This window comes from Dipodomys merriami, unplaced genomic scaffold (assembly GCF_024711535.1).
Source record: "Dipodomys merriami isolate MVZ:Mamm:240054 unplaced genomic scaffold, mDipMer1.0.p SCAF_10, whole genome shotgun sequence".
Classification (NCBI taxonomy): Eukaryota; Metazoa; Chordata; class Mammalia; order Rodentia; family Heteromyidae; genus Dipodomys; species Dipodomys merriami.
The window spans coordinates 13,927,233-13,947,279 of record NW_027202271.1 but is presented as its reverse complement, the minus strand read 5'-3'; the positions used below and the strand labels follow the sequence as shown (position 1 = coordinate 13,947,279).

Below are 20,047 nucleotides of genomic sequence, written 5' to 3'. Positions count from 1 at the left end.
AGTGATGAGTGAAGATGAGACTGCCCAAAAATAGAATATGAAATAAAGAAGAAAAGATAGAAAAGAGGCTTGAACTGGCAATATCCACTAAAGCTAAACAGAATTTGACCTCAGCACTTAGCTATAGCTCTTAGCTGTATTCCTAAAAGAAATGAGTGTATATGTCAACCTGAAAATGTGAGCAAGAATGTTCATAGTAACTTTATTGATAACAGCCAAATGCCGGGAACAACTCAAATGTCAGGCATTCATAGAATAGATGAATTAATTGTATTATATTTGTATAATGAAATACTATACAGCACTGAAAAAGAACCAACTACTGCTATCTGTAATGAGACTAAATCTCACAGTCATAATCATGAGTGAAAACAGACACAAAAAGAGCAGTTATTGGAGAGAAGATACATATATTTAGGTAGTTCAAAAGATAACTATATTGAAACTTAAACATATCAATAGAACAATGGCAGGCTTGTATGGGATGTATTGCCTAGGAAAAAGCCTGATGGAATTTTCTTGGATGCTGGGAATATTTCATATCAAATAAATACATGCCAATGCAATTTGCAGCTATTACATGATAGGATAGCTCAATGTAAAAGTTCTTCACACCATGCCCTTAGACTGTATCCTTCTGGTTTAAAAGAAGGACAAAACTTGGGACTGAGCCTTGAGTCAATATAATACTTAATGGCCAAGTAGAAAAGAACAAGCTGGCAGAGAGAGGAGTGGCTTGACTTCAGAGGCAAGTGGAGAATTAGTGGTGAGGAAAAAGAGCAGTTCAAGAAAGAGGTGAGTATCATTGGTTTGGGATGCTGCTACAGACCAAGGATGAACCATGCATGCAACATGAAGCTCACTAATGGCAGAGTGCTGGCATGGGAGGAAAGGCAGCCTAAGTGGATCGAAGAGTGAGTGGGAGACAGAAAATGGGGACTTTAAACCTACTTGATAACAAATGGTAGCTGTTGTTAGAGACCATTCATTTATTTAATCATCCCTTCCTTCCTTCCTTCCTTCCTTCCTTCCTTCCTTCCTTCCTTCCTTCCTTCCTTCCTTCCTTCCAGAAGGGATCTCACTGTGTTGTCCAGGTGAGTTTGAAACTCTTGTGCTCATGTGATTGTCTTGCCTCAGTATCTCAGTTAGCTGGGACTATGTAGGTGAGTACATGCATGAGTGTGCGTGTGTGTGCACATACATTTTCTTAAGTGGGAGTGTCTTAAGGTTGTTTCGATGTCAGTGGGGCCTCTTAGCTTGAGGAGAGACTGCCTGTAGATGAAGGGGAGGCAGAATGAGTAGGATAAAATTCCTACACTGGCAGCATGGAATCAGATATGGAGAGTAGGTTGAGATTTTATTGTGGATAAGCTAGATGCTCCCTTCAGGGTGTTGGTACCTGGAGGAAGGAGGAGAGCTTGTCTGAGGCATCTGTGCTCTCAGTGAAGTGGGAGGCAAGGTCGTCTGCAGAGAGGAGCTAGTCAAGGTGGCTTCTGGAGGTGAGTAGAGGACTTTTCAGTAATCACGGGGGGGGGGGGGGGGAGGGTGGGGAGGGACAGAGCAAGGTGACCAGGAAGGCACAGCGGAGTTGCTAGGCAGCACCACAGGCCCACTAAAGGATGATGATCATGAATACAACATGATCCAATGCTACTCTGGGGTAATGCTACTTCCTTTGGTGGTACCTGCTTGCTCTAATGATTCCCTGGGGAAGGCCAACAGTGGGTTCATTCAAGGTTGGGACTTGGTCAGATGATACAATAAAAAGGCAGAGGAAGCTGGGTGCTGGTGGCTTATGCCTACAATCCTAGCTACTCAGGAGGCTGAGATCTGAGGATCATGGTTCAAAGCCAGCCCAGGCAGGAAAGGCTATGAGACTCTTACCTTGAATTTATCACCAGAAAAACCAGAAAGTAGCATTGTGGCTCAAAGTGGTAGAGCTGTCTTTGAGCAAAAAGAGTTCAGGGACAACACTCAGGCCTGAGTTCAAGCCCCACAACAGACCAAAAAAAAAAAAAAAAAAAAAGGCAGAGGAGCTGAATACAGTGGCGCATGTCTGTAATTCTAGCTATTTAAGAGGCTGAGATCTAAAGATCATAATTAGGAGCCTGCCTAGTCTAGAAAGTCTGTGAGGGGGCGGGGAAGTTGGCTCAGTGGTAGAGCACTTGTCTTGCATGCGTGAGGCCCTGGGTTCGATTCCTCAGCACCACATAAGCAAAAAGAAAAAAGCTGGAAGTGGTGCTATGGCTCAAGTGGTAGAGTGCTAGCCTTGAGCTGAAGAGCTGAGGGACAGCGCCTAGGCCCAGAGTTCAGGCCCCACGACCGGACCCCCTCCCCCCCAAAAAAAGAAAGTCTGAGATTTTTTTTTAACATTTTTTTTGGGTCCGGTCATGGGGCCTGAACTCTGGGCCTGGGCGCTGTCGCTCAGCTTCAGCTCAAGGCTAGTGCTCTACCACTTGAGCCACTTCCGGCTTTTTTCTTTTTGCGTATGTGGTGCTGAGGAATAGAACCCAGGGCCTCTTGCATGCAAGGCAAGCGCTCTACCACTGAGCCACCGTCCCAGCCCTCTGTGAGATATTTTTAAATCTCCATTTAACCAGTAAAAAGTCCAAAGTGGAGCTGTGGTTCAAGTGGTAGAGCACCAAGCTTAAGTGAAAAAAAACAACAACTAAGAGACAGCTCCTAGGCCCTGAGTTCAAGCACCAGCACTGGCACCAAAAAAAGAGAGACAGAAAGAAAGAAAGAGACAGGGGAATCTAGAAGCTTGGCACATTTAACCTGGAGAAGAGATTTCTAGAACCTTCTCTCCATAGGACAGCAAACAGCTGGAGACCCTAGTGCAACCTAGTCCACCACGCACAGAAAACTTGGCCTTCACTCTGAAGTCAGGGCCCCATTCTGTCATCCTCTGGCTTGTTATAACTTTTTCAGGCAAGTCCCATACTGCCTCTGAGCCTCAGTTTCCTCATCTTTCCTATGAAGATATTAAAATCTCCCTGCCGGGCTAGGAAGGTGGCTCAGTGGTAGAGCGCTTGCCTTGCATGCCTGAGGCCCTGGGTTCGATTCCCCAGCACCACATAAACAAAAAGAAAAAAGCCGGAAGTGGTGCTGTTGCTCAAGTGGTAGAGCGCTAGCCTTGAGCTGAAGAGCTGAGGGATAGTGCCCAGGCCCAGAGTTCAGGCCCCAGGACCAGACCCCCCCCCCCTCCCCGCCAAAAAAAATAAATAAAATAAAATCTCCCTGCCTTCTAGCATTAGGAGGCCCACATGATGGAAAGTGAAGGGAATTTGTAAATTTCAAAGCAAGACTGAAAGAGATGATTAATTTGGCTTGGTATGTGCTCTGCATGCAACTAGAGCTTTGTCCTCACAAAAACTGTCTTCCACAGCCACATGCGGAGTTGCGTGTGCCCCCGTGCACATTCATATATGTCCACATTATACCCTAGTCTATATCCATAGCCCCCCTCTTCCCGGCATACACAGGGAGGTGTACATGTGTGCTGCCTCCCTGGAGGCATGTGGGCCAGGAGGAATCTCTCAGAAACCGGAGTTAGCTGCTACTGCCTATGGTCAAGGCCACTGCGGCAGTCTCTCCCCGGGGACGTTCTTAGCCAGGCACGCTGATGCGACACACCAATTAGAGACACACAACACTAAACATCAAAGCCCAACCTTCCAGGCCCAAGGATGGGCAGCCACACGTTGAGAGGCAGCCGGTGAGCCACAGCAGATGAGAGGGGTGGGAAAGGTTTTTCTTTCTGAGAACTCATGTGATCTCAGGAAAGACCACAACTTGCCCTTCTTTTTCTGCTAGTGTGGCCTTGGAGAGCCTGGCATGGCAGATTCTCTTACAGTTTCTTAAGGAAATACAGCAGCTTCCTGCTCATTTTAAACGAGAGAAAGATGTCTTATGCCCATGTCTGGGTACATCCATTATGCATTTAGGCTAGCATGGGTTTAGTTTCCCAGAAGATTAGGAGGGGGATAGCTCTTGCCAAAGAACTTGGGACACTATCCCTGAGCTTTTTTGCTCAAGGCTAGCTCTCTACCACTTGAGCCAGAACTCTACTTCTGGCTCTTTTGGTAGTTAATTGGAGATAAGAGTCTCAAGGACTTTCCTGCCCAGGCTGGCTTTGAACCATGATCCTTCAGATCTCTTGAATAGGTAGGATTATAGGCATGAGCCACCAGCACCCAGCTAACAAAAAACCTTCTAAGAACCTTTATATAGTCTCTCTCTTTGCAGGAAATTGGACACAGAAGCTGAGAGGTGGAGTCAGGTGCAACTCTGCCCTTACCTAGCTCTCTCCTCCATTCCAGCTAGCCATCACTTAATTTTTTGTGCCAGTCCTGGGGCACTGGCCCTTAGTTGTTTGTTTGTTTGTTTGTTTCCTGTTTAAGTCTTGTGTGAAGTTGTGGCACACTTTAAAGCTACCTTGCAGCTTGGTACAGTGGCTCATGCCTATAATCCTAGCTACTCAGGAGACTGGAGAGAACTGAGGATTAAAGTTTAAAGCCAACCCAGGCAGGAAGGTCTATGAGACTCTCATCTCCAATTAACCACCAAAAAGCTGGAAATGGAGCTGTGGCTCTCAAGAGCACCAATCTTTTTTTTTTTTTTTTTTTTTTTTTGGTCCGGTCGTGGGGCCTGAACCCTGGGCCTGGGCGCTGTCCCTCAGCTCTTCAGCTCAAGGCTAGTGCTCTACCACTTGAGCCACAGTGCCACTTCCGGCTTTTTTCATTTTTGCTTATGTGGTGCTGAGGAATCGAACCCAGGGCCTCAGGCATGCAAGGCAAGCGCTCTACCACTGAGCCACCTTCCCAGCCTAAGAGCACCAATCTTGAGGAAAAAAATAAAATAATAAAGCTAAGGTACAGCAACCAGGCCTGAATTTAAGTCCCATTACTGGCACACTGGCATGCGCGTGCGCGTGCGTGCACGCACACACACAAACACACACACACACAAAGGGAGCTATCTCTATCCTACAGCAGAGCTTCCTGCAGCCCTCTCTGGAAGCCTTCCTTCTGCCTCTGGGACTGCACCTTGGGGTGCGGTGGGTGTACCTTCAATTGAGCTGTCCAGGGCGCTGCCAGCGGGGCATGGAGGAAGCACTTCACTTCTGTCCCCAGAGGCACTTAGTTACTTCCATCAATTCCCTATTACTTTAGGCAACAGTTAGGAGATCAATTAGCTTCGAGTAGCCTCTTAGCTGATAGCCTTCTGGGAGAACTGGTTGGGGGAAGGGCGGGGGAGGGAGGTGAAGGAAGAAACCAAAGTACTCCAAAGACGTTTGTTTACCCAAAAGATGTTTGTATATATGTGTGTGTGTAGAGCAAGGGCAAAGGAGAAAGAGACCCCCAGCCCAGCCACCTGGAGTCCTGCAACTGGCTCTAATCAGTGACTCCCCAGACCTTGGCTACTACTTAGTTCTAGTACTTTCTGGGGAAGAGGGAGAGAGGGGAAGGACAGAATGAAGTCATGCTATCCATTAACCCCTCAGACAAGTGGAGCCGGCTTTCAACTAGAGCCTCTTTGTGTGTGTGTGTGTGTGTGTGTGTGTGTGTGTGTGTGTGTGTGTGTGTGTCCGTCCTGGGGCTTGAACTCTGGGCCTAGGCACTGTCCATGAGCTGTTGTGCTCAAAGCTAGGGCTCTATCCTTGAACCACTGTTCTACTTCCAGCTTTTTGGTGGTCAGTTGGAGATGAATCTTTCCTGCCCAGACTGCCTTCAAATCCATGATCTTCAGATCTCATCCTACTGAGTAGCTAGACTTACAGGCGTGAGACACCTGGCTAGGAATCTCTTTTAACCCTCTGCAAATAGTGCATGCTCCCATTCCTACCCACCCTGTGGAAATTGTCATCCAGACTCTCCTCCCTCTGTCTGCATGGTCTGGACTGCTTCCTTTCCTCTCTGAGGCTCCCTTCCTAGCTAGAGGAAACAGACCCAGGCAATGAGATGGGGGTGGGGGGCTCCAGTGAGACTCTCCTTCTGAGCTTCTGGAGAAGGGGATGGGGAAGGGCTGTCTGTGGAGGGACAGAACCCTGGACCCTGCTATTCCTGGGCTCTAATTGTTTATCTATCTATCTATCTATCTATCTATCTATCTATCTATCTATCTATCTATCTATCTATCTATCTATCTATCTATCTATCTATCCATCCATCTATCTATCTCCGGTTCTGGAACTTGAACTGAGGGCCTCCTGCTTTCCCTTAGCTTTTTCACTGAAGAATCTCCAGGACTTTCCTGCCCATCCTGGCTTTGAACTGCACTCCTCAGATCTCCGTCTCCTGAGTAGCTAGGATTACAGGCTGGAGCCACTGGCGAAGGGCTTCTTAATTGCTTTATAGTGACCTCTTTGTCCTCATCTGGGCTGCAGGATCGCCTATCCATGTTTTCATTCCAGAACCTTTTTTTGGGGGGGGGGCGAATTTCTATGCCTATACTCTCTTTACTCCATCTCTTTATTTGGGAATTCCTTGGGGAATCCTGTGGGTTCCCCCACTGACTCATGCCCCCCCCCAATTCTACCCTTCTCAAGAGGGATTATTGCTCCTACCACACATACTTTTCTACCCTCCTCTTCCAGGTCCAGACATAAATTGTTGCTTCTCTCTCTCCCCCCAGGAGAGAGGGGAGCATAGGGCAGACTTGGCAGCCATCTGCCAGCCCCCTCCCCTTGGAGCTGCTCAGCATTCCAGCCACATCTCTGCTCCCACTGCCAGGGACAGATAAGGTGCAGCTGGAGGCCGGCACCAGCTGCGACTATGTTCACTCCCAGCCCCCGCCCAGACACCAGCGGACAGCTGCGCCCCCAGTCCCCCTCCACAGAACCCCTGCCCTGCTCAGCCTGATTAGCCTTAAGGTGGGACAGGAGAGAGGAGCCCCACACCCTGTTACCCTGGCAACAAATGAGGCAGCCAGGAAAGAGGGAGTTTTGTGGTTGGCATTCATTATTCTTTTGGTGGTTCAGGAGACAGCTACTGAGGCCTACCCACCTGCCCTCTGCCCCTTCAATCCGAAGGACTTCCAAACTAGTTTCTCCTGGATTTAGTGCAGGATATCCACCTTCATCCTCCACAAGCTCATTCACAGGAGGAAGGATCCTGCCCAACATTTTCTGAACACCAATCCCCACGGTAGAGCTGGATTCAGGAGCACATCTGGAGGGTGTCTATTACTGCAGACCCTTGTCTTTGGAGGCCTTTAGAAACCAGAGTAGCCACCTTCCTATGCCTCCTGGAACTATCCTGTAGGAACAGGGTTCTTATTGTTTAGATGAGGGTTGCCCTTAGAAAATCCACAAAAGAGTCCACATAGCCCCATGAACACTGTGTTTCGTAAACACTTTGAGCAAGGACTTGGGCCATTAGTTAAGACCTCCTTCTCTTGCTGGGTATAGTGACATGTGCACGCCTGTAATCTCAATGTTTGGGAGGCAGAGGCAGGTGGAGGATGAATTTGAAGCCACGCTGGAATATACAGCCATGTCAAAAGAAAAGAAAAGAAGGAAGGAAGGAAGGAAGGAAGGAAGGAAGGAAGGAAGGAAGGAAGGGAGAGAAAGAGAAAAAGAAAGAGAGAAAGGAAGGAAGAAAGAGAGAGAGAAAGGAAGGAAGAAAGAAAGGGGGAAGGAAGAAAAAGAGTGAGAAAAGAAAAATAAAGAGGAGCCAGGCCCTGGTGGCTCACGCCTATAATCCTATCTACTAAAGAGGCTGAAATCCAAGGATTCACAGTTCAAAGCCAACTCAGGCAAGAAAGTCCATGAGACTCTTTTTTTTTAAAAATTTTTTTTTTTTTTTGCCAGTCATGGTACCTGAACTCTGGGCCTGGGCACTGTCCCTCAGCTCTTCAGCTCAAGGCTAGCGCTCTACCACTTGAGCCACAGCACCACTTCCAGCTTTTTCTGCTTATGTGGTGCTGAGGACTCGAACCCAGGGCCTCATGCATGCAAGGGCAAGCACTCTACCACTGAGCTACCTTCCTAGCCCCTCCATGAGACTCTTATCTCCAATAAACCACCAGAAAACTGGAAGTGGAGCTATGGCTCAAGTAGTAGAGTGCTAGCCTTGAGCTGAAGAGCTGAGGGACAGTGCCCAGGCCCAGAGTTCAATCCCAAGTAACCAAAAAAAAAAAAAAGAAAAAGAAAGAGGAAGAAGAAGAAAGGAAGGAAAGAAAAATGAAAGAGAGAAAGGAAGAAAAAAGGAAAAGAAAAGAAAGGAAGAAAGAAAAGCCAAGTTGATCTTGCCTAAGCCTTCACTGTGTAGACAGCTGTTTTCTGTTAGTGCTACATTTGTTCAATGATCCACATCCCCAATACACCTCTGGGCCTAGCAGAGAATAAGAAGGATGGAGAGATTGATGTTCATTATGAGACCAAGAAGAGATGAAAGGGTAGAATACCAGGCAAAGTATCTATGAGTCCTCTAGGGCCTTGCTAGGCCATTCTCCACCAAGAAGGTAACAGACAGTGACTCACAACTTGACTCCCATCAGTGCAGGGGCAACCCCACAGGTAGAAGTGGTAAAGCTCTTAACATAGAATGAGGCTGGTAAAGGCTGGGAATGTGGCTTAGTGGTAAAGTGCTTGCCTAGCATGCATGAAGCCCTGGGTTCGATTTCTTGGTACCATATAAACAGAAAAAGCCGGAAGTGGCACTGTGGCTCAAGTGGTAGAGTGCTAGCACAGAGAGGCTCAGGGACAGTGCCCAGGCCCTGAGTTCAAGCCCTAGGACTGGCAGGGAGGTCAGCCCACCCACAGCAGCCATAATGAGGATCAAATCTTTGACATGAAGACATAGAAAGCTATGGTCTTTTCCTGGAAACCCAGCACTGAGAAATGTTACAGCGGGGCCTGGACAGTGTTAACCTGTGTATCTGTTCTCACATTGAAATTGCTCCAGAATGCTATGAGCCAATCACACCTCACATGACAGCTTAGAAATTGTCCACTCAGATAACATGGGTCAGTCATATTTTAAACCAAACATGTTTTTGGTTTTGTGCTGGTACTAGGGCTTGAACTCAGGGCCTTGTGCTCTTCCTTAGCAATTTTGCTTTAGATCGTTCCTCTACCACTTGAGCCACAGCTCCATTTCTGGCTTCTTAGTAGTTAATTGGAGTAAAGAATCTCATGGACTTTCCTACCCAGATTGACTTTGAACCTTGATCCTCAGATCTGTGTCTTGAGTAGCGAGGATTATAGGTATGAGTCACCAGTGCCTAACTTTGAACATGTCATTTTGTTGTTGTTGTTTGCCAGCTTGAACTCAGGACCTGGGTGCTGTCTTAGAGCTCTTTTGCTCAAGGCTAGTGCTCTACCATTTTGAGCAATAACACCACTTTGGGTTTTTGAGTGGTTAATTGGAGATAAAGAATCTCACAGAGTCTTTTCTGCCAGGGCTGGCTTTGAACTGCGATCCTCAGATCTCAGTCTCCTGAGTAGCTAGGATTACAGGCATGAGCCACTGTTACCCAGTTGAACATGTCTTAACATCACCATTTAAAGTCTCTGGAAATGATGGAAAGATTCAACTGAACACTTTCTTTTCTTTTTTTTTTTGGGGTCCGGTCGTGGGGCCTGAACTCTGGGCCTGGGCACTGTCCCTCAGCTCTTCAGCTCAAGGCTAGGGCTCTACCACTTGAGCCACAGTGCCACTTCCAGCCTTTTTTCTTTTTGCTTATGTGGTGCTGAGGAATCGAACCCAGGGCCTCATGTATGCAAGGCAAGCGTTCTACCACTGAGCCACCTTCCCAGCCCTCAACTGGACACTTTCAATGGGCTTATTATATCCCAACTTTATACTTTCCAGGTTAAGCTAAGCACTTCCTATTTTCATCTAGCAACACAAACCATCAAAGTTAGTATGTTCTGGGCTGGGAAGGTAGCCCTGGGTTCGATTCCTCAGCACCACATAAGCAGGAAAAAAAAGCCACAAGTGGAGCTGTGGCTCAAGTGGTAGAGCACTAGCCTTGAGCTGAAGAGCTAAGGGACAGCGTCTAGGCCCAGATTTCAGGCCCCATGACCGGACCCCCCCCAAAAAAAAAAGTTAGTATGTTCTCTTTTCTTCCTGTTGGTTACTTCTGCTTGTGGGTTTGGCTTTTGCTTCCTACCTTCACCTACAATTTTATTTTTCTTAGGAACATAGTTTATGAGCTTGGCGACTCCCTGGTCTCAATCTCTGGGAAATCTAAGCCTTTCCTGTAGTGAAGAAAGAAAAGAGAAGGAAGTGGTTGTTGCATCTGTCTTAAGCTCTCTGTCAGCCAAGCTCAGCAAGCTGTTGATAATTCAGATCATACAAACTTTGTCTAGCAGGATTGACAAAGGCCTGTGAAATCTGTCTGTGGAGCAGGGCTTAAATAGGGGAAGTCTTGTATAACCTCAGCTGTAAACAGTAACATAACCATGGCTTTAGTCTTTCTATACAAACAATGGTAGTTCATGCTAGGAGGAAGCAAGCCAGTGGGGAAGAAAATGGACAGGGAGAAAAAGGAAGCTCAAAGATGGGGAAGTTGGTAGTAAGCACCCCAGGGGTGTTTGGGGACCCAAGCTTTGGAAAGAAAAAGTGGCTAGGTACTGGTGGCTCATACCTATAATCCTAGCTACTCAAGAGGATGAGATCAGAGGTTCAAGCCAACCTGGGCAGGAAAATCTGAGACTTTTTTTTTAATCATTAATCACTAAAAAGCCAAAATGGAGCTGTGGCTTAAGTGGTAGAGGGCCAGTCTTGAGTGAAAAAGCTAAAAGATAGCATTCAGGCCCTGAGTTCAAGCCCCAGTACTGGTACTACCAAAAAAAAAAAAAAAAAAAGGTGGAAGTGCACAGAGGAACTCTAAGGGGTATACTTCACTGGGATTTAAGGAAGCATGAGTTCTAATCCTGATTCTATCATTAACCAGGCAGTGGACTGCAGTAAATTATTCTACCTCTTTGTGTCTTGGTCTGTGCATTTGTAGAATAGAGCTAATATGGCATCTATCAAAGGGATACAGAGAGCCTGGCAAACACTAGGAAGCATTAATAAGCATCTTTCACCCATTCATATATGGCTGTAGGTCTTTTGGTCTCTTTCTGGTTGTTTTTTTTTTTTTTTTTCTTGTTGGTGTTTGACAAGTTCTTTCTATGTAGTTCACACTGGCCTTAAACTCACCATCCTGCCTCAGCCTCCTGAGTGCTGGGATTATAGGCATGCTTTACAACAACCAGCTTGGTGTGTCTCTTAACCTTGAATAATCTGTGTGACTTGCCTAGGGCTACCTAGCAGGTCAGATGTGGAAATCAGTTCCTCAGGCTGGCCTGAGGCCACCACATCTATGGAGTGTAGTGCCAGTTGGAAAGGGACATCTCCATTTTTATAAGCGTTTAGCCAGGACTGTACATTCTGAGCCCCTCCAACCCTGCCTCTGTGGCTCTTGCTGGTAGGGGGAGAACCTAAACAAACGTGTGTGTGTGTGTGTGTGTGTGTGTGTGTGTACACATGTGCCTGCAAGTATGCATAGGCAGGGAGGGTACCACAGAAGGAAAAATAACCTATTTGCCTGTTGCATGACAGGGTTTCACCTATAGCCTAGGCTGTTCTGGAATTCACAGTCCTCCTGCCTCAGCCCCTTGAATGCCAGGATTACAGGCATGTGCCCATATGCCCAACTACTTGGCTGGCTATTTAAGAGAAAAGTTTGCTTACCCTCTGTTTTGTGGTGCTTCTCAAACTTTTAAGTGTGTGTGTGTGTGTGTGTGTGTGTGTGTGTGTGTGTGTGTGTGTGTGGTGTGTATGGGGAAGGGAGCAATAATGAGGTTTTAACTCTGTGTATTTGCTAGACAAGTACTCTACTATTTGAGTTGCTCTCCAGCTCTCGAACAGGGATCTTGTCAGAATGCAAATTCTGATTCAGTAGGTCTGGGAAATGAGGTAGGGGACAAAGGCCTGCCTTTCTTTCTTTCTTTCTTTCTTCCTTCCTTCCTTCTTTTCTTTCTTTCTTTCTCTCACTCTCTTCCTTTCTTCCACTCTTTTTCTTTCTTTCCTTCCTTCTCTTTCTCTCTATCTGTCTGTCTGTCTGTCTGTCTCTTTTTGGTGCTAGTTCTGGGCTTGAACTCAGGGCCTAGAAACTGACCCTAGCTTTTTTTTTTTTTTTTTTGTCGGTCGTGGAGCTTGAACTCTGGGCCTGGGCGCTGTCCCTTAGCTCTTCAGCTCAAGGCAAGCGCTCTACCACTTGAGCTACAGTACCACTTCCGGTTTTCTGGTGGTTTTATTGGAGATAGGAGTCTCACGGTCTCTCCTGCCCGGGCTGGCTTTGAACTGCGATCCTCAGATCTCAGCCTCCTGAGTAGCTAGGATTACAGGCGTGAGCCACCAGCGCCCCGTGACCCTAGCTTTTTTTTGCTTAAGGCCAGCACTCTACAACTTGAGTCACAGCTTCACTTCTAGCTTTTTGGTGATTAATTGGAGATAAGAGTCTCATGGACTTTCCTGCCTCGGCTGGCTTTGAACCTCAATCCTCAGATCTCAGCCTCTCGAGTAGCTAGGCCTATAGGCATAAGTCACTGGTTCCTGTCAAGATTGCATTCCTTTCAAGCTCCCAGGTGACAGTTCCTAAATTAACTTTGAGTAATAACCACCACTCTTAATTGTGACACCTGTGACCCAGAAAGTAACACTGGGGGCAGACCAGGCTACATGAATGTATGCGTATGGGAGTGTCTGCAAGTGTGTGTTGTGGTGAGCACCGTCATGGAGGCAAGGCTGAGGCTCAGGTCTCACACAGAGCAAATATACCAAGTGCTGAGCACAGTCCTCTCCTGTCAAAAGCAAAGCTGAAGACATACAATTGCCTCTTCCCAAACAGCAAGCCTTGCAAGAAACCTGGTTTCCTTCTCTGAGGGCCAGGCTGACACTCCCACCTGCATTAGGGAATCACTCACCACCTTGAAGTCTTCAGCGCTGCAGACTTCCCCTCGGAAATGGCAGGAGAGCAGCATGTCACGAATGTCATGACCAGCTCGGTCATAGAACTCACGCATGTTGAAAGGCTTGGGTTTGAAGCTGCGGAAGTTGGCCTTGTCCTGCAATATCTCCAGCTGCTTTTCATCAGCCATCTGTGTGTCGGGTATCTCATACCTGGAGCCAGGAATAGGGTGGGAAATACCACATGGGTGAACATGACCACCAGAGCTCATCTTATACTTGGGGTGGGGCAACATCCAGTCCTGGGTTGGGGGCAGATCTGGGCACAGACATGCAAGGAAGAAGAGCTGTGCATGTCCAGAGGATATACCACACGGAGTCAGAGGACTTACGGTGGCTGCTCAAAAGCTGGGCCTTTTAGCACAAGATTGAGATGCATTGTCAGGCACCAGTGGCTCACGCCTGTAATCCTAGCTACTCAGGACGCTGGGATATGAAAATTGTGGTTCAAAGCCAGGAAAGTTCAAGAGACATTTGTCTCTAATTAACCAGCACAAAGCCAAGTGAGCTCTGGCTCAAGTGGTAGGGTGCTAGCCTTAAGCATAAGAGCCAAGAGACAGCTCCAAGACCCTGAGTTCAAGCACCAGGACCAGCACAAAGGCACAAAGCAAATAAGCACACAAAACAAAGTAAGATGAAGCAGGGAAGCAGCAGGAGTTATAGCATTTGTGATATAGTCTCTGCCAGTTGAAGGTGGTCTTTCCCATTTCTAAGTGAGGAAGACAAGGCAGGGGGGAGGGCAAAGTTAACTAAGACTGGGTGCTGACATCTCACTCACAGCTCAGGCTGGGCAGGTGGGGGTAGAGCTCTTTTGGATTATATTGGAATAGAGATTGGGTATCCTTAATTGGGTGCTTTAGCAGTACCCCAGCTCCTTTATGGTTTGTGGAAGGGGGGAAGGTGGGGAAGTGGTAGCAAGAGGGCAAAGTTGGCTGGCTCTGGGTAGGGTAAGAAAGTAAGCAACCTGACTGGCACCCCAATAAGCTGGACCAAGGGGGGAGGTGAGAGTTGCCCACCTGTTGTTCAGCAGGGCCAGCAGCTCACCAGCATGGTACAGGTCATTCTTGGAGACTTGGCTAAAGCGGAACTCATTGAGGTTGCACAGCGTGACGGCAGGGAAGGTGAGCTGGGAGGCAGCCACCTCATCGAGCTTGGTGACATGATGGTAGTGGAAGTAGTATTGCACACGCTCGGTACACACACACAGCAGCACGGCCAGCGAGCCCAGAAAGCACAGGGCCCACAGGGCCCGCTTCAGAGACAGCCTCTCATAGGAGAAGATGTGGGCCAGGCCGTGCAGGGTAGAGCTGCTGGCAAAGGCCTGGATGCTCACGGGCTGCACGCCACCCACTTCCTCCTCCTCGGCCTTCAGTTCCATCCTTGCCGAGGGGATCCTGGAGGGAGGAAGGAAGAGAGGTCTATCATCATCCTGGGATAAAAGTACACATGGGCTGCTCTAATGCCATCCTTCCAGAATCCCTATCTCCAGAGGTCTTGCTCTTGGTGTATTAGACTCTTCTGTTGTGCAAGTGCAGAGGTGTCAGGGTAAGGGGGGGGCACATCCCGGACGGGGCTCCTCCTAATATAGAGGCTGGGCTTCGGGGGAGGTCAGCTCAGGCCAAGAGAATGCTCTGCCAGGGAAGCTTCCAGACCAGGGGAGACCCCAGATACAGTTGCTGAAGGGAGAGAGGGAATTCCCCATTTTCCCACAGGCGGGCATAGGAGTTCCTTCCAGATGTGGGGTCACTCTGGGACAGGACTGTCTACCCTATTCATGGAGCCAAAACTCCCCGAGATGGGCTGAGCCTGGGGTCAGAAGCTCCTCTTCTGCTTCCTTCAGGACTAGACTGTCACCCCAGGAGTTAAACCTGGTCCAGAAAATCCTCGGGGGTGTGTGTGGGGGGTGGGTACGGCTGGGGAGGGGACTAGCCTGAGTCCTCACCTGCGGTGTCTGAGTTCTTACATAGGCACAGGCGCAGGCTGTGTGTGTGTGTGTGTGTGTGTGTGTGTGTGTGTGTGTGTGTGTGTGTGTGTGTGTTTGGGGGTGGGGTGGAGGATTGCCTGAGGTGGATGTATGGGGGGGGCGCGGTTCCCTATATGACAGCCACTTGTCCCCGCCCCAAGGCCCCCCCACCCCCTCCAGTCCAGCTTCTCGTCGCAGTCCGATCCCCGGCTCGGCCCCCGACACCCCCCCCCCCCCCCCCCGCCACCGAGCCTCCCCGGCAGCTGGAGAGAGCTAAGGAGCGAAGAAGAGTCCCCGGCTTCGGGGTGGGGGGGGCACGGAGAAGCCCCGCGAGCAAAAAAGCGATGCGATCGGAAGAAACCCACCTGAGGGGGGCTTCGGGAAGCTGGCAGCCGGTGGCAGGTCGTGGGGCGCGGGGCCGTTCGTGGGCTCAGCGCCGAGCCGCGGAGGGGCTCATGGCCCGAAGCCGGAGCCCGCGGCCGCCGCGGCACACGCCGCGCAGAGCCCTGCAGGGAGCGGCCGGCCCGGCCCGGCCCGCCTCGGCTCGCTCCGCCGCCCGCCCGCCCGCCTGCGCGCGCTCGCTGGCTCGGCTCGGCTCGTCCGCCCGGGGCTCCGTGCGCGGTGCGCGGTGCTGGGTGCCTTCAGCCCCGGGATCTGCAGGGATCCATCGTCCGGCCGGGTGGCGGCGGGAGGGGAGGAGGAGAGGAGAGGGTGCGCGTGCGCGCCTACGAGTGTCTGCGAGGGTGTCTCCGGGCCCTGTGTGCGCGCGGGGTCCCCGGCCCCGGGAGCGGAACCCAGGGCTCCCCTCCCCGCTGGCTCTCCCCCTCTTCCCAGCCGCTCTCGGCAGCGCTGCTTCGCTCGGGTTCCGGAGCCCGTCTCCCCACTGCCTGTGTGGCCCAATGGCTTGTATGTGTGCTCGTGTGTGCCTCTGTGTGTGTGTGGGGGGGGGGTGCGCGCGCGCGGGGGTGCGCGCAGGAAGGAGGGTGTCTGCCCCCAGCGTCCCCCTCCCCGCGCTGTCTCCTTCGGATCGATGCTCCTGCCTCTTGCTGCTGCTTCCTCTGGTGGCACACTTGCGCGCGCGCGTGCACACACACACACACGCGCGCGCGCGCGCGCGCGTGCACACACACACACGGGCACACACAAGCTCCAAGTCACACTTGACTGATTTCAAGCACTTGCCTGTATGGAGATTCAGACACATAGAGATTGGAGTCGTACCATGCCATTCACAGACATACACACCACAAACGCCCTCCCAGCCCAGAGACCTGGCCCACAACAACACACCGAGCCCTCGCCGGAAGACCAGACAGGTCTTCACCTGTTCTTATTCCTCCTGCACACCAAGCACACACGCACGCACATACATAAACAAACACACAGCCTTGACATCTATACCCCCATCTTCGATCACTCAGCTTGTCTTCGTGGTAGTGGGGCTTGTTTGAAGTTCCTCATTGCCAAATCTCTAAAGGAACAGAGAGGAGGAAGGAGTAAAGGCCAGATGCCAAGGGGATTTGGTTAAGAATAAGAAAAGGGGAAAGGAAATAAAGGGCTCAGGAAGAGGAAGGGACAGAAAGGGGAGATAATATTCAGAAATGAAGCAGAAGTCTGGGGGTTGAATCCAGGCCTGGGGGGCTGTTTCCTTGTAGCTCTTACCTCTCCCCTTCCCTCCCTTCCTTCTCCTTTCTGAGTGGCCTTGGGGGGCCCTCCCTATCCAATTAACAGAGAAGGAGCAATCAAGGAGAAGCTGTTAATTTGCTGATGCTCATTAGGGGCTCTTAGCACCGAGGCTGTTGAGGTCTGATGGTGTCAGATGAGAAGGAGGGGGGTGCAGCGACCAGAATTCTCTCTAGTGTCTCATTTGTTCCACTTACAGGACGGTGCAGCTCTGGGGAAAGAAAGGTGCGAAGGGAACCTACTGGACATGGTGCTTTTTTTGTTTTGTTTTATATTGTGTTTGTTTTTTAAGTTGGAAGAACCAAGTAAGGAGGAGGGGATGACAAAGTGGGAAAGAAGTTGGATGGGAAGTTGTAAGGGTACACGAGGAACCCATGATGGAAACTGGAGGTCCCTAGTGCGAGTATGACTGTAGATCCATCCGCTAAGGCCCAGGGTACGCTCATCTGCCATGAAAAAAACCGTTTTCCATTCAGATCTTGGTCAGGGGAGCTGTCCAGCAGCATCAGGAGGGGTCGGTGGGCTGCCATATCTATGGGCAGCCACTGGGTGGCAGCACTCTCCCAGATACTTAGACTATACTCAAAGGGGCATTTGGCAGTGGGAATTCACCTGAGAGGGTCTCAAAAAGGGGACCAGAGGAGCCATTGGACCTAGTCTGATTCCTGAATACCAAATGTACTCGGGAGCAGGGCGGGGGGGGGGGGCAGGGAGGGGAGAGACTACTTTAGAGCTTCTGTGATTTCCCCACCTTCCCACCTTCACAGGCTGAGTGACACATGGAGTCTCTTCTAATGGCTGCAAATTGCTTCAATCACCTGGGATGTTACCGAGAGACAGAGGGAGCAGCGGGGGTGGAGGGAAGGTGATGAGGTGAGATGGAGGTAGGCGAGGACTGATTGAGGCCAATGAACAGCCTCAGGAAGAGTCTGGGGGAAGATAAAAGGCGTGAAGCAAGTGATCTCAGTTCTTCCCAAACCTGGTCTTACCATTTATTAGTATGGGCAGGTCCCTTGACCTCTCTGAGCTCCCATTTCCTCATCTATAAGATGTAAACAATATTTATTTCACAAGGTTTTTTTTTTTTTGAGGATTACATGTGATAATGCATGAAAATGCTTAGCTTTTAGTACTAAGCTTATACTCAGTACTTGGCTTGTATTTGGTTAATCCTCGATAAGTAAATAATGAATATTATTAGCATTAGCATTAGGATGCAGTTGTAAAACCACCAGTGCAACCACAGCAAGACAGACTAAACAGTGATGCAATGGTGCCACCTTACATCAATTAACTCAGAATCTCTAGGGGTGGAATATAGATCTCCTAACTTTTCTGCTTGTTTGGCTGGTTGGCTTACTCTACTACTTGAGCCATGCCTCCAGCCCTGCTTTTTGCTAGTTATTTTGTAGAAGGTGTCCTGTAGACTTTTCTGCTTGAACTGCCCTCAAATCACCATACTCCAGATCTTAGCCTCCTGCATAACTACAATTACAGGTGTGAGCCACCAGTGCCTGATTTGGGAATCTTTCAGGTTTCTAAGACCTCTAACATGCAGCCAATCTTGAGAAAACTTGCTCTCTATGATGTGTGGGTGTGAATCAAGACTTTATAGTATCACCGATGCCAATTTTAGGAAGTTCTTTTGTATACTCAGTCTAAATCCTTTATGCTGTTATTTCCTCTTCATTTCAGATGTCCATTGCACAATACCTCCATTAACATTTTCCCTGTATTGAATCCCAGGATGGGCCCTGGGGAACAAGATGAAGAGTAACAGAATGCCTTCCCTCAAAAGCCTCCCAGTAGCAAGACAGAGAGAAACATGTGGACAAGAGATTCTAGAACAAAGGCCTAGAATGAAATAGAGGGGTGGGCCAGAACAGAGTAGCAGTGGAGGGACATCCTGACGGGTGTTTGTGGGGCAGGGATGAAGAAAAGAGGAAGTTGGCATTGCCAAGGCCTTTATAAGATGCCACTTGAGGGATTTAAGGACTATGATTAGTGTCCTACTGCTTCTTTCTGCTTCTCTGGGTCCACCCACCTCTTGTCCAGACCCTGACACATCCTGGCCCCTCTAGTATCCTCCCAGCTTCATCCAGTCTCTGACCTCTGCAGTTCATAGGTCTCAGATCCTTTTTTTCTCCCTGGGACTTAAGAGGAAAACATGCCTGGGGAGGCCTCTCTCCTCAGTCCACTGGAGAGAAGCCTCTGACCAGTAACCATTCCAGAGTTTTAACATCATGCAGATCTGGGTTCAAATCTGATTTCTGTCACACCCATGCTGGTCCTAGGTAGAGAACTTAGCTTGTCCAGATGTCCCTAGGATGCAGCTGATGCCTCTGCTGACAAAGCAATGCAGGCCTAGTAAAATAGTAGGTACTTCATTAACACTGGTAAGCTGGATGGTCGCCTCTAAAAGGCTGACGGGGGCAAATTCTCCATGGACGCTTCCCTTGCAGATGGCCCCATCTGTTGTAGGTACAGAAGCACCCTCCAGCCTCTGAGAGATGGGTGGAGAGGAGGGTGGAGAGGGGAGGGGGGTGAGGAGATACGTTCCCTTGGGACTCCCAAGCAGTGCTTCTCGCTCCCCCACGCATGAAATCACACGTGCCCCAATCTGTCTGCATCCACTTCATCTGCCAGCTCAGCAAATGCAGAGACAATTAAGGAGTTAATTAGCAGTAAGTTGGGAAGGGGCTGAGGACTGGGTACCCATCCACACACCCCTCCTTCACTCCATGCTTCATGTTGCCTCTTCCTATGACCTTCACCTTCTCCCTCTCTGTTTTCTTTCTTTTTGGAATCAAATATTCCTCTGATCACCCCCCCACACACACACACACCATATACTGTCCTCTCTCTGCTCCTTTCTTCTTTCCCTTTCCTCTCTCTTAAATCTCTCTCTGCCATCACCCCATTTCCCCCTTTCTCATCCAAGTCACTGCCTTCTTCATCCTTCAAGGGCTCACCCTTCCTCCTCCCATGATAAACCCTCCTTTTCCCTCTCCCCTCATTAGCACTTCTCCAACTTGAATTTGGGTCTTATTAAATGTGCTTTGTTTGCTGATTTGCCAACCGAAGCAGCAGCAGCAGGTTCAAGGTTGCTGCCTGTCCCAGTGTTTGCCCAGGACTCTGGCCTTCACCCTCTTCAGGTACCCCTCATTCCTGGCTCTCTGGGCATCTCAAGATCTCTTTGTGTCAGTGCATCTCTGGGGGGACTCCCTCTCCATACCACTCCCCCCCCCAATCTGTGCATCCAAGACTGCGCAGGACCCTTCTTTTCCTTCCCCACAGCTGAGGGTGTGGACGAAGAGGGTTGACAGAGAGCCATCTTCTATGGAGCATCCCGATTTATGTGTCAACATGTCATTTTCTGAAGTCACAGCTTCAGAAGGGAGGGATCATTAAAGAGAAGGGGGGGAGTAAAAGC

The 20,047-nt window shown here is 49.5% G+C and overlaps 1 protein-coding gene across 3 annotated transcripts in view; it reads right to left on the bottom strand.

The window, feature by feature from the left end:
- Asic1 (acid sensing ion channel subunit 1) overlaps positions 1-15,982 on the bottom strand; it is a 32,286-nt gene extending 16,304 nt beyond the window's left edge. For all 3 annotated transcript variants that reach the window (XM_070040870.1, XM_070040880.1, XM_070040890.1), the window contains exons 1-3: positions 15,297-15,982; positions 13,985-14,362; positions 12,926-13,121 (exon numbers count right to left, since the gene is read on the bottom strand). In XM_070040870.1, coding sequence (XP_069896971.1) covers positions 12,926-13,121; positions 13,985-14,346 — 558 coding nt within the window. In that variant the 5' untranslated portion in view covers positions 14,347-14,362; positions 15,297-15,982. The remainder of the gene's footprint in view (positions 1-12,925; positions 13,122-13,984; positions 14,363-15,296) is intronic.
- Between the last annotated feature and the right edge of the window lie 4,065 nt (positions 15,983-20,047).